This window comes from Chamaea fasciata, unplaced genomic scaffold (assembly GCF_029207755.1).
Source record: "Chamaea fasciata isolate MVZ Bird 193981 ecotype frontalis unplaced genomic scaffold, bChaFas1.0.hap1 SCAF_292, whole genome shotgun sequence".
NCBI classification, from domain to species: Eukaryota; Metazoa; Chordata; class Aves; order Passeriformes; family Sylviidae; genus Chamaea; species Chamaea fasciata.
The window spans coordinates 49,148-63,746 of NW_027094377.1; the positions used below are offsets into that span (position 1 = coordinate 49,148).

At 43.1% G+C, this 14,599-nt stretch overlaps 1 protein-coding gene across 2 annotated transcripts; it reads right to left on the reverse strand.

Moving 5' to 3' along the window:
• Positions 1–398: 398 nt before the first annotated feature.
• On the reverse strand, positions 399–14,370 carry LEPROT (leptin receptor overlapping transcript). Of its 2 annotated transcripts, XR_010725056.1 has the most exons (6): positions 14,315–14,370; positions 14,051–14,126; positions 12,733–12,919; positions 11,346–11,480; positions 6,548–6,683; positions 399–3,610 (listed from the first exon to the last, which is right to left on the reverse strand). XR_010725056.1 is itself a non-coding variant. In XM_066208516.1 (4 exons), exons 1-4 carry the CDS (start codon positions 14,328–14,330, stop codon positions 11,364–11,366), a joined length of 396 nt encoding a protein of 131 aa, XP_066064613.1. In that variant the 5' UTR covers positions 14,331–14,370; the 3' UTR covers positions 8,877–11,363. The 2 variants fall into 2 exon arrangements, 1 of the variants encoding a protein (XP_066064613.1); XM_066208516.1 differs by lacking the exons at positions 399–3,610; positions 6,548–6,683 and having other exon boundaries at positions 8,877–11,480.
• Between the last annotated feature and the right edge of the window lie 229 nt (positions 14,371–14,599).

Genomic DNA, 14,599 nt, shown 5'->3' on the forward strand with positions numbered 1-14,599 from the left:
CCTCAGCACAGCATCCCCCCTGCTCAGGGCCTCCCCCTTTTGTGGAATTAAAACAACTTCTGGAGAGGCTTTTATTATAAATACAAACAAGGAAATGGTGGTTTTCTTCCTCTCAGCCTCCACGTTTCACCTCAGGTTTTCTCCCTCAAAGCATTACAAAAATAACAAGGGGCCAGAAGCCTTTCAACCAGTTTCATGTTGAAAAACAACAAAATACCATAAAATACCAAGCCCCGGGTGGTTTTGCAAAGCACACGAGAAGATTTCAGTGACCTGTGTGCGTGTTTTGAATCCAAGTGCGAGCAAGAAACACGGAACTCTTCTCCGACAGAACAAAACTTCAGCCTCGAGGGTTTATTTATTTTAAAAATGTGACATGAAAGCAATTCCTTCCACCAATTATGCTGGATACAGTCACCGAGCCTCTGTGGGGCAGATGGTAATAATTCCTTGATCTCTTACAAATAAAAATTCTTAATCCCTTGCTCAGCTCTCCTGAGTCAACAATCTCCTAATCAATAATCCATAGAGATTATCTGAGGAGGGAGGATCAGAGATGCCAGGCTGGGTTGGGGTCGGTTAAATTTCATCCCATCCCACCCCTGCCATGGGCAAGGACACTTTCCATCATCCCAGGCTGCTCCAGCCTGGCCTTGGACAATTCCAGGGATCCAGGGGCAGCCACAAATTCCCTGGAAATTCCATTCCAGGCCTTCCCCAACCTCCCAGCCAGGAATTCCATCACAATATCCATCCAAACCTACTCTCTTTCAATGTGAAACCATTCCCTCTTTTCCTGTCCCTCCATCCCTTGTCCAAAACTTTTCACCTTTCAAGCAAAGAACACCAGGAGTTTACACCACAGCAAGCACAGGGAAGTTTCCAAAATGAGAAATATGAGCCCAAAACCCATAAAACCCTGGATATTCCCAAGATATGACTCTTCATTTCTGCACATTTTAAATTCTTTATTTTTTATTTTTTTTTAATAGTTAAACTCTGCTAGGAATAAGCTTTGGAGGAAGGCAGAAGAGAGGAATCTACAACAAATCCCCCAGAAGGAATTTCCACCCCTTTTAAAGCCTTCACAAGCACGAGAGGTCCCAGGTAATTAGTGCTGTCACCACTAGTGCAGCTTATTTCCCAAGTGCCACAGTGTCCTTTGGCAAGAAGAGGATGCTGAGTGCATTCAAGGGGGAAATTGCAGCCAAAAAAAAAAAAAACACAAAATACTGAATGCTTCAGGCTCAAATTGTTACCTGCATTAATTAGCTGGGGGTTCTTGGGGATTTTTTTTTTATTTTTAAGTGGGTTTTTAGAGTTTCACCCTGGTGCCTGAGGTTTCCTTTCGCTGCCTTTTTCCCCTGCTTTAATGGCAAAGCAGAAATGAAGAGAAAAATCTGATTTTCCAACAGAAGGAGAGTCGCTGACTACTTCAGGCTCAAATTGTTCCCTGCATTAATTAACTGATTTTTTGGGGGGGGTTTTGGTTTTGTTGGTTTGGTTTTTGGGGGGATTTTTTGGTATTTGTTTTTTGTTTGTTTGTTTGTTTGTTTTGTTGTGGGGTTTTGGGGGGTTTTCCTTTGTGGGTTTTGTTTTTGTTTTTGTTTTGTTTTTTGGGGGGGTTTGGGTTTTTCTTTGTGGTTTTTTTTTGTTTTTGTTTTGTTTTTTGGGGTATTTTTGTTTGGTTGGTTTTTTGAGGTTTTTTTTGGTTTGATTTGGTTTGATTTTTTTTTTTTTGGTTGGTTGGTTGGTTTTTAATGTTTCACCTCGGTGGCTGAGCTTTATCCTCGTGGGATGACAGGGAATTCCTTTCCCAGCCTTTTCTCCCATTTTGGAATTTAAAAAAACCAAAAAAGCGGCCCTGGAAGCAGCAGGCTGTGCAGTTTAACTTCCATCCTGACAGGCTGGATGTGTTTGATATGTCTATTTAATGGGCTTTTAACTAAAAAACCACCGTTACTATAGAAACATTTACATCAGAGGTGGTGCTCACGCTGCCTCTGAGGCACACAAAACCAATCTGCTCCACTCACCTCACGCCGGTATTTTACATGGCAAAACCTGGTTTCTAATAAATAATTTCCTTTCTTTTTTATTTTGTTGGTTTGTTTCGGAGTGTTTTCCTCCCCAGCTTGGAAAGGAGGATGTGTTTGAGGTGGTTGGCAGTGACTAAGCCCCTGTGTGTGTGGGAACAGCACTGCTGGTGCCAGGGAGAGCAAGGATTGAATAAAAAGGAAATTGCAGGGTGGGGAAATCCGTGCTGCACCCCTGGAATTGTCCAAGGATGCTTGGAGCAACCTGGGATAGTGTTCCAGAGATGTTCCTGCCATGGGAATGAGATGGGTTTAGGGTCCTTTCCAAGCCAAACCATTCCAGGACTCTCCACTTCCATCAAATCAGACAAATTTTGCTTTTCTCCTCCTCCTCCATGAGGTTTTCCTGGTCCAACTCTGCTTCCACTCAACAGCACCAGAATATTTACACAGCAAAAGCTGTGTGAATTTCCTCTTGGGATGAGGAAATGGAACCATCCAGGGTTCTCAATTCCCCTAAAAAGACTTTTTGTGGGTTTGTTATCTTCTTTTCTGTTAGAGCCAGGATGAAATGCTCGAGAGATGATTTTTCGTGTTCGGACTCAGATGTTTGTTCATTCTTATCTATGGTACAGTCTCACAAGCTGTGAGTTCTAGCTAACAAAGTGAATAATGGCTCTGTCTCTAACTCTTTGCAAAGCCTTTTAAGCACAAATTGTCCAATTAAGAAATGACACCTGAATTATTTTTACTTTTAACCCAATAACCAACCACCCCTGGCCTGCAATGTGGATTTTTCTATTCAATTACAAAATCCCACCCAGACCCATGAAGGAGAAGGTGAAAAAGAAGGACACAGCCTCCCCTAAATCCTCCATCTTGCTTTATATATATATTACTGTATTCTAAACCCTTAAACTCTGTGTTTTCCCCCCTGTGCTATCACACACTTCTATCCAAACCCCGCACCCACAATCCCAGAGCTGTCACTCAATTTTGGAGCCTTTTCCACGGCCTCAGGTCCAATGCAGAGTTTGCTTGGGGGTCAGAGCCTGTCAGCACAGAGAGTCTGGAATTCCCAGTGCCCAGGGCTCCAAACAACTTTTTAGACAGGAATTAGCAGCTGGAAAACGAAGAGGATAACGGGAAGAGTCAAGGAAACCCAGAGTCAACAGCTTGACTAGATTTTCCTTCTATTTTCCCTCCTGATGTGCATCATTTCAAATCAAATTTCAGCGCAAACCTGCAGGGATGGAACTGTGGAACAACCCAAACACTGCTGGCCATGGAAAGCCAGCTTTGCTGATGTCACAACCAAGAAAAAAACAAACTAGGATTTAACTTCAGATTCCAAAGCGTTGTTTGGTCTGTTATCCCCACCAGGATGACACACTCAGCTCCATCTCCTCGAGGAGAAAAGTAAACACCACGACTTTCTTCCCTCAGGGGGTGGTGGGGATCTATTTCCAGCAGCACTTCAGAAAAGCTGGCACCGACCTGGGCTCTCAAGTGGGATCGCACACAAGAGGCCAGGAATTCACAGCGAGGAGCTGGCAGAGAGAGAGAGAGAAATGCTGCAGAAAAATCAGAAGGTGTTTTGAATAAATGCCTTCATTTCCAAAAAAAAAAAAAAAAATTTAAAAATTAAAATGCTAGGCTTTTTATCCATTTAAATGTTCTCTAAATCTGTCAAAAATTCAGTTTGTGACAGTCACTGACTCAGAAAAAAATGTCAGACGGGTGGTTTGATCCGAATTGAGGCCACTCTTGTGGTTTTGGTTACGGAGAGAGAGGATTTCACTTAAATGTTTATATCTCAGGGATGAATTTCATCCAACATGAAACAGAAACCCCACCTACTCATGCCCACAGTAAAAAAAAATCATGGAAAAGTTGGAAGGGGCCTTAAAAGTCTTAAAAATACGCCACCGCTTTTTCATTTGAGCTGGGGAACTTGACAACTGCTACAAGGATCCTCCCCCACCTTGCCCCACCATCCCAAAAGGGAAAAAAAACCCCCACTCCTAAATAAAGAGACAAGCTCACACATCTTTCATCCCAAAAGGGAAAAGAAAACATTCCTAAATAAGGGACAACATCACACATTTTTCATCCCAACAGGGGAAAAAAAAAAACCCATTCCTAAATAAGGGACAATATCACACATTTTTCATCCCAAAAAAGAAAAGAAAAAAGTCCTAAATAGAGAGACAACCTCACACATCCTTTATGGCTCTTTTCAGCTGCATTAGTCTCAAAAATCAGATTGTTTCACCTAAACATCAAGGGAAGTGCTGGAGCGGTATCCAGTTTTTAGCTCCTACTAAGCTACTAATGTCCTACAGGTTTGGACATTATTTTTGGGGGGTAAATCCTTGGAAGATTTGGGTTTCAGTGTCCAAAAATCTGGCAGCATTTCATCCCTGTTTAGCTGGAGTGTGGAATGCTGAGACGTTGATTTTCTGCTCTTTTTCTAGATAATAATAAGCGAGAAGGAATTGCATGAAGGGGGGAAAAAAAAAAAACAGAGGGATATTGAGTGTGCGGTGGGAAAACAGGAAAAACTGGGCTGGGAAGGGAAGATATGGACAGAGGCAAGGACAAGAAGCAGATGGATCCTTCTGGGGTGGGAATGATGTGTCCCCATAGAGCTCCTGGCACGGAGGAAGCGTGAGGGAAGGGATGGTCCTGGATTTCTGACAGCAGGGAAAGGGGTCAAGGACACAGAGTCCCAGCAAAAAGGGCTGAGGAAGGAGAAGAAAAGGAAATCTCTGTGAGAGGGACTGGCAGGGATGCTGTGCCCTCGGATTTATGGGATGGTGGGAACACTCGGATGCCGGATTCTGAAGTTGTTGCCTCTTTATTTGGCAGAAAAATGGGAGCAGCACTGCCTGGGACAGCCATTCCCAGTTTTTGGCTGGAGCAGCACTGCTTGGGACAACAATTCCCAATTTTTAGGAGAAAAGCAGAACTGCCTGGGACAACAATTCCCAATTTTTGGCAGAAAAATGGGAGCAGAACTGCCTGGGACATTCCCAGTTTTTGGTGCCTCTGGCACACGGAGAGGGATGCTCTTGTGCCTTTCGCCCAGGAATTCCACCTGGGAATGTTCCCCCAGCCTCTGGCAGGTGCTCCTGCAGCAGGAGGGAGAGGCCAAGGCACAGCTGGGGCTGGAGGCGATGGGAATGAGCAGGGCAGGGATCAGCTCTCCCACATTCAGCCAGGATCTCCCCAAAAAGCAGAATTCCAAGGAAATCAGGGAGCGATTCCAGCCCTGCCACACCCAGAGCTGCTCAGACCACGGCACACTCCAGTCTCCACGCACATCCCAGGCCCTGCACCGTTTTAAAATGTCATTTTTGGACTTTCAGAGACACTCTGCATCTCCAAACTCTCCCTTGATTGATCAGGAATTCGGGGCAAAAGGTCTCCCCTTGAAGGCTGCCAAACACAAAGCTGATTTGGTTGGTCAGTGCAGACAGGTTTTCTCTTCCGATTTTTATCAGATTAAATAAATCTGATTTATTTAATGCAGAGTGATTCCACCCTGGACCTGACTGCAGGACATCCGAGCGCCCCTGAATCATCCCAGCTCCACATCACCACTCCCAATTCCCTCGTGCATGGCTTAATAAGGGATAAAACTGACGATTAAACTTGATGAATAACGTTAATTCCAACAGGTCTCATTTGGGGCCAGGAGTTTTGAAGTTTAAATGGGACCAAACCAGCCTAAATCCTGCTGCCAACACTCAAGACTCCAAATCAAAACACAGCCCTGAGGAAATGACCTCTTAGTGCCATTTAAAAGCCAGCTACTGTTAATTTAATGGGATTACTAAAAGTGCTGCAGGAAATCAGGTGTTGACTGACCCTCAGAATGAATTTACCTCATCACCTGCCCGTTACAGAGCAGAAAACACAATTATTGCAGCAGCTTGGAGCACCTCACACAGAACTGAGGAGTTGTGGGCAGTAAAAACACTTCAGGTGGCAGAAAATTGGGGTTTGCCCTTTGATTCGCTTAAAATCCTGCAGAGAATCCAAAAGTTCGAGATCTATTTGGAAATGATCCCCTCAAAATTGACTTTATTTCTGTTTTAATTATTCCCATCGCTAAAGGAAAAGGGAGCAGGGCTGTCATTCGCTTCGTCAGAAGCATCACTGCATCAACAACAAGATGAGACTAAAATTAAGTCAATTGGGCCACTTTTCACACCAAAGGCCACGTTTTAAAAATACCTCACAGCCCACAAAGCTCGAGAAACCATCTCAAAACATCACCCACAGCAAAACAACCACGTTTCTTCTCAAAAATTACCGACACTGACGAGGGGTTCGTGTTTCATAAGGGTTGGTCTGACTTTAAAAAAACCTTCCAGATATGAGAAACCAACCCCTGTCAAAGAGCAGAGAAACAGAGATAGCTGGGATGTCCAAAGGGAGGGGAATAATCCCAGTCCCAACTGAGGAAATCGGCTGAATCCTAATTAATTTCCCACATTCCTCACCTCTCAGGCTCCCGGACAAAGGCTGGGCCATTTGGAAATTGTTTCTGACGACTGGCTGGCTGTTCAGAGATCCATGAAAACTGATTTCTTTTCTGCTGCAGGTTTTAATTAAGCAGCAAATTGTTAGGAATGCAACCTGTAAAGGAATGGGAAGAAAATTCAGCATCCTCTGGACTGGCTAAGTTATATGAGTTTGTATAATTTGATTTAAAACAAAATTTATTTCTCTATGCAGGAGAAACGTCCTGTATTTCTTAATCTGTTCAAATGAGTTTTCTTTCATTTCCTCACTCACATTAAAAGGGTCACCAACCCAGCTGGATCAGGGTTTTTTTTTTTTTTACTTAAAATCAAAATTTAAGTGAATCAAAGAGCAAACCCCAATTTTCTGCCACCTGAAGTGTTTTTACTGCCCACAACTCCTCAGTTCTGTGTGAGGTGCTCCAAGCTGCTGCAATAATTCCATTTTCTGCTCTGTAATGGGCAGGTGATGAGGGAAATTTATTCTGAGGGTCAGTCAATACTGATTGCCTGCAGCACTTTTAGTGATCTTTCCTCCCTCCTTGACCCCAAATTCCAGCACCTTCCTAAGGCAGAATTTGATCAGCAGCCAGCAAGTGACGACTGTTGTACTGCAGCTTTTGTTTCTGGGTGGTGTAAAGGATTGTTGTTGTTTTTTTGGGGGTTTTTTTCCCCTTTAAAGATGGAAAACTAGGAACAAAGGCTCCCGTTATCCTGGGAAATCACAACCCCGGATCAAACAGTCCCAACAAAGAGTGAGCAAAACAAAAACACACAAATGCCACCCTCAACCCCCTTATTCCAAGTCCTGCTACCAAAGGCACTTTAAACATCCTTTAACTTGTCCCCAAACCCTCAAAAAACCCCAAACCACCCAAGCAGCATCTGCCATTTATTCCCAAGGGCCAAGAAAAGGAGAGCAGCACAGTCAGGGCATTGGAAAATGAAGCTCCAAGCAGTGATACATCAAAATTCAGAGATATTTATAACCTGAAATGACCCCTTGGACCTACCAGAGACACCAACACTGCTGTCTGTACCTCAGAATTCTCCTTTTGAACGTTTCAAATAATATAAACTCCAGCCTGAATATGATTTCTGCTTTGTTTTTGGGATTTTTTAACTCCACAACAGTGAGTAATTAATTTTCACAGCATTCCCCAAGAAAAGACGCAGTTAAAGAACATGCAACAATTTATTATTAACATTATGTGTATTTATTACTAATATTATGAGTCATTTTGCACAGTTGTGTTCACTACATCGAAATTATTCTATTCAATAAAGTCGTGGGTTGAGTCTTGCTTTGAAAACAATCTTCTACTTGATCCCTGGGAATTTTCTGAGGGAAAAGAGGGATTTTTTTATAATCCCTGTGGTCTCCCCCAGCAGGAGCTCCCTCAGAGGTGGCAAAAATGAATATCCTGAAAAATGAATATCCAGAATATTTGAATATCCAGAGTATTTGTTACAATTTAAAACAATTCTATAGGAAATCATAATTCCATTTAAAAAAAATAAGTCCTGGTCATGGGGAATAAACACCTGTAACCCATTTTGAATATAACCTAGAAACAGCCGAACCAAACCTCAAAGGCAAAAATGAATATCCAGAAATATGAATATCCAGAAATATGAATATACAGAAATATGAATCTCCAGAATATTTGTTACAATCTAGAACCATTCTATAAAAAGTCATAATTTCATTTAAAAAAAAATAAGTCCTGGTCGTGGGGAATAAACACCTGTAACCCATTTTGAATATAATCCAGAAACAGCCGAACCAAACCCCAAAATGAGGGGCAAAAATGAATCTCCAGAAATATGAATCTCCAGAAATATGAATATCCTGAAAAATGAATCTCCAGAATATTTGTTACAATCTAGAACTATTCTATAGGAAATCATAATTCCATTAAAAAAATAAAAAAGTCCACACTTGGATATTTTCATCACCTTAACAGCAGGAGAAGTGACCAGGAAGAGAAGGAGAGCTCTGCTGCCCTCTGCCCTGCTGGCAGAGAAGGGATTTCACTCCAGACCCCTTGGAAAAAAAGGGATGTGGAAAAGCTCCAGCGCTACCTCACATCCCATCTTTTCTTTTTTTTTATGGAATGCTTTTAAAAACCTCCCAGGTTCACCACTTCACCATCATGAGTGATGATCCTTTACCTTTCCACCACAACTCTGCATTCATTCCCCTTCCACGGCTCCTGGAATTTGTCCATCCCAGCACTGGCCACGTTTTCCCTTCCCCCTCACACCTGCCTGCTTGTCACCTCTTGGAATTTAACACGGACAAATCTTTGAAGCATCAGGTATGTTTTTATTAGACAACTCCAGGAGTCAGGTTTAGTAGGCAACTTGGAAAGAGAAGTAGAATATATTCACATGTCTGTGTTGGAATACTTCATGATCTCATGGCGAGCACAGGAGATAAAAAACAGTTTACAAAAGGTACAAAAGCCTCACTGAATTCACTCCCCAATGGCAGGAAACAGAGTAAGTTGGCAAGGAAGCTTTGGAAAACGCAGCCACAGGATTTCCAGCTGACTCTGGGACACTGAGCACACAAAAATCGGAGTTGTGTGGAAGTTAAGGCACTTTGGATACACAGAATTCACTTCCACACGGGGAAACCACAGGGAATTCCCACTGCTGGGATGGGACACAACTCCCAGCATACACCAGCAGAGCTTTGTGGCAATGAAGCTCTGCAGGAAAAAAACCAAAACACACTGAAATAGTATTTTTTACCGGATTTGATAACAAAGTCGATTTGTTTTAAGGGAGATCTCCAGGATTTCCACACAAGTTGAAACATTAAATGTAAAGCCCACGTGAAAACTGCATGAAATTCACATTAGGGATTAGTGCACAAACAATAATAAAAATAAAAATAATAATCAAAAAAGAGCATCGACCTTCTCCGCTCAACACCCACGAGGTACCCACCAACCACAGCCCAAAGGGGATACAGTACAATGGAAAAAAAAAAGGCAAAAAAAAGCAATTTGAACCAGCATTTTCTGGTCCTCTTGGCCACTTTAGATTGTCCTTGTTCCCTGCTGCCGTCAGAGCCCGCAAAGAATGATTTATTTCAAGGAAAAATTCAATCTCAGCTGCTCTTCCTCCCCAAAACTCCATCAGTAACTGAGCAGTTCTGTAAATTTCTACTGCAGCCTTTGGTACAGAAATGGAGTAAAAGCTTTCCAGAATCCAGCCCCAATCCAAGAGGAATTAAATAGAATTGTTGGCAATGGAATTAGGAATTTATCATCAGGCACTGGCTGGGTTTTATTTCACTGTTTTGCTTCATTTTTGAGTGAAAAGTGCCACTGTATAGAGGGAAAAAAAGGCACCTTCTTTAAAATCAAAGCAGGAGTGAAACATGGAAATGATGTTCAATCTGAAAAATGTTGGTTTATCATGAAAACAAGGGATTTCCCCAGTTCCAGCAGGAAGAAGACACTGAGATGATTTGTTTTCCCCAGGATTTTTATATAATTTTATCCTGCTATGCCTTGGATGGAGCATTAACATCCAGAAAAAAAATAACGTTAATGCATTTTAATGTTAATTCCTCTTTTAGCAGGAGGCAAGCTGGAAACCCTTCAACATAAAATCCAGCAGCTCCTTCTTTATTCTTCTCCCACAGCCGAAATTTCCACTGAAAACATGGAATTAACCTTCCTCAAACTCCCATTTTTCCACTCCTGCTCGAGCCACAACTCGTGAACTGGGGACCAAAAAATTATTTCTGCCCCAATTTCAAAGTGCTCATGGAGTTAATTACTGATCACCCCCCTCTGTTCTTACAAAAACTGAAGCAATAAAATGAGGTTTGCTGAAGTGTAAATTATTTAAATGGTTACTAGGATAATGCTGTTTAAAAATAAAGAGTGTTTTAATGGAATAACCCCCTTAAAAGCAAGGAGGAAAGAAATCTTACCCAGCAGAACACTCAGTCCCTTGCAATTCACGCCCATAAAAACAGAGCTGAACACTGAAATTGTGATTTTTAACTCTCCTTGAGGGCAGTTTCTCCTTTTGTGAACCTTCACAGAGGTCGTGTCAGCTTTAAGGTGCAATAAAATATGTTATTTTAATGCAATGTTAAATGCAGCCACGATTTTTGAACTGAATAGGGCCAAAAAAATCTCTTTGTGGGGAGAAATTGGTCTTTAAACAAACAAGTGGGAGGGTTTTTAACCAGGGTTGTTATTAAGGAGTAAGAGTTGACATCACTTACGTTTGGCTTTGTATCATGAAGAAAAATCACAATTTTCTTTTCTCAGAAGAAAAATCACAATTTTTTTTTTCTCAGATTACAATTAATGAGATGTCAATGAAACACTAACTCATCCTAATTAAAGCAAAAAAGATCGATCAGGCTGAAGAATCCCAATTAGGATAATCCTTGTATTATCCTTTGACTACTTGGTTAAAAACCCAACAGGGACGGTGGTTCAGTGCCACTGCCATTAAACCAAAAATAAATGCAAATACAGTGAAAAACGGGTAAAACCGCTTCTGCTTTGTAAACTTCTTCAAGGATAAATTCCGAATAATCCCAGATTTTAGTGACCGCTTCCAGCCAACCATCAGCAAGGCCCCTTTGGCTGAAATGCGTTTTTAAAAAAAGCAATTTATGAAGCGATAACGTAAATTTTATAACACACCCCACACATTATAATATCTGTACATACACACAGAACAGGAAAAAAACAAACAAACAAACAAACAAACAAAGCTGTAAAATATTCCAAATTACCAGCACCACAGGGAGCTCCTACCACTGCTCCCAGCTAAAGTCATCTCCTCTGCCAAAGACAAGGAAAAAGCCTAAAATGGTGAGGAAAATGACTGCATTGCCAGCCAGCACCAGGCCACAGGCTCCCCATTTGATCTGAAATGCAAGAAATGGAACAGTCAAAGCAGTTCTGCTCGGAAAAGATGCTCAGGGCAGTTGTTTCTAGGCATTAGATCAGCTAAAAACACTAAAAAAATAATCAAAATACTACAGGAAAAGGCTAAAAGCAGATCAGGCAAACAATAAATAATTCAATTTGTGTGACTAATTATTCAATTAGCACACACTGGTATCCCTAATGAACACTTCAGCCAAGCTGCTGCTGGGATTTAGAAGGAAATGATGACTTGCCTTATAAATCATAAAAACACACCTAAATCAGAGAGAAATCTGGTGAAATCAGTGCTCCCCTTCCACTGCCATGCGGCAAAAAATCAAAAGATCTCCTTTACAAAGAGTAAAGAAAGTAAATTAAATAAGTTAGGCATGGAAAATGTGGATTTAAAAGTAAACAGGGATGGTTTTTAGTCTTGTTTTTTTTTTTAATGAGATGCAAAGTGATTTATTTAAATAAGCAACATTTTCTCTTAGAACACATGACTGAGAGTTCCCTCTCGTGGTTGTTCTGCAGCTGCTGCCAGGCCACGGCTCCAAAATAAAAAAAAAAAAAAAAAAATCAGGGGGAATTACATTAAAAATAATTAAAATTAAATAAAAATAATTAAAAATATGGGGGGGGGGGGCATTAGAAATGAATTCAGAGCAAGCACATGGAATTTAAATTACTGAAAGTGAAAAAAAGCAAGAGGACTCAGTAAAACATCACTGGCTGGGTTGGGACATGGGACAGGGGGAATTTTTTCAATTTTCAGGCAAATGTGACCAAAACCTCAGGAAGTAAAGAGGGAAGAAAAGAACTTGGGCAGAGTTTCCTCAAGGCTTTGAGGGGCCAAAGCTTGGGAAATGATTTGAGAGCCACCAGGGCACCTCTGGAAGCTTGGTTTTTTTATCTTTTAACTCCCCACTCCCCAAATTTGCAGCACCCTCAGCGGAGAAAGCAGAGATTTCAACGGAAAAATCAGGAAACTGGAGCAAGAAGTGATGCAAAGAGTCATGAGACAGAGAGGCATGAGGTGGAGGAGGAGATAATCATCTTGTGCTGGACCAAAGGGGGAAAAAACAACTAAAAACTTTTCAGTCACGTGAATTCTGGGTTTTTTTCACCCCAAAAAAGGCCAAATTCCAGTGGATTCTTTTCACCTGGAGACAGCACAACAAGGAAAGGGAAGCAGGGATTGAAGAAGCGGCTGTCTGAGAATCACAAATTTAGCAATTAGCAAGGACTTACTGCTTCCACCCGTGCCAGGATGATGGGAAAGCCAAAAGCAGAGACAACAATGCCCGTGGTGAAGAAATAAGCCAGCTCCCTGCAGGCACTGCTGGCTGCATCGCTGTCGTCACCCACTCTCCTGGCTATGAAGTGGGGAATGGGGCAGATGAAGTAAAATATCAACACAAACAGGGGCCAGTACACGCTGCGCAGGGGGAGAGGAAAGGAAAAACAAAAAGAAATCATCAGTTAAAACAGGCGTTTCCATCAGAAAGCTGGTGCAGTGCTGCTAAGCCTGGGGGTGTTTTTTGGCTTGAGAAGTGGGCTGTTAAGCAGGAATTATAAATAATAGGGATAAATCAGAAATTCCAGCCAAAAGGGGGCAAGTCCACCTCGTTTTCCCCGTGCTGAGCGAGCAGCATCCACCCTCTCACACGAGCAAGTGTTGATGTATTTCACTTTTATCCACTTTCTCACACGAGCAAGGGTTGATTTTATTTCACTTTTATCCACTTTCTCACACGAGCAAGGGTTGATTTTATTTCACTTTTATCCACTTTCTCACACGAGCAAGTGTTGATTTATTTCACTTTTATCACTTTCTCACACGAGCAAGTGTTGATTTATTTCACTTTTATCACTTTCTCACACGAGCAAGTGTTGATGTATTTCACTTTTATCCACTTTCTCACACTTTCTCAAATCAAGGGTTGATTTTATTCCCCTTTTATCCACCCTCTGACACGAGCAAGTGGTGGTTTATTTTACTTTCGTTTTATGTTGATTTTATTTTACTCTTTCGTTCAGTTCTGGATCACTTGGCTGATTGAGCTCCGACCACGGCGGGAGCAGGAAACGCAGCGGAGCAGGAGAGGAGCAGCTTCCCCAAATTCCAGGGGTAAAGCAGGCACACCCTCACGCCTCATCTCCGTGTCGGAGCCTCTTCTGGCTTTTTAAAGCGTTTATAGACACAGAATCACGGAATTAAAGAACATTTTGGGCTGGGAGGGAACCCAAAGCTCATCCACGCCATGGGTGGGGACATCATCCGAAATGGAAACTTGCGGGAGGAGCATCGGTCAGAGAAACAGGAAAATTAAGGAAAAAACGCTTGGGTGAGATTAACAACACTTTAGCAAGATAGCACAGAGCTGCCTGAAGACTTTTTTTGTTTTAATGGAAACGCAAAGCCAGCCGAAGGAAGTGATGCTTAATCACAACAAAGCGCCACGTGCCAACAGCCTGGAAGCGGCGGGGGGGGAGCCGAATGAGAGAAACGCCGTAATTAATGGATCTGAACCAGGAGAAGCTTTGGGAAGGGCGCCGGCCCGCTCACCCGTAGTACTCCAGGGCGCAGCCCAGCATGAGGAAGGTCAGCCCGATGGCTCCGCTGAACGACAGGCCCACGAGAGCTGCAACGGCACAGGGCGGCCGGTGAGGCGGGCACGGCGCATCCCTCAGCGAGGGCCGGGCACCGCCTCCCGCGGTGCCGGGCGTCCCTCCCCGCCGTTCCCGGCCGCCCGCCCGGCGCTGAGGCGCTGCCCGCGGCGCGCTCCTGTGTTTAATGTCTCGCTCCCTCACACGGAACCCCCCCCGGTACCTTTGACGCCCGCCATGTCCGGGCTCCGCTGGCACCGCCCGACTTCCGCCCTCTGGCTGGCCCCGCCCCTTTTCCCCGCGTCACGTGACCGAGCCTTTAAAAGGGCGGGTGGTAGGCGGGAGCGCCTTTTCCCGCCACGCCCGCGCTGGCGGCAGGGGCGGGGCGTCCTGAGGGGACGGCGCCGGGATGGGGTTTAACGCGCATAACCTTCCAAATAAACGGGTTTGTTTTAGTGTATAACCCCTGTGTGAGCGTAATAAACGTATATGCGTGCGCATTAAATTC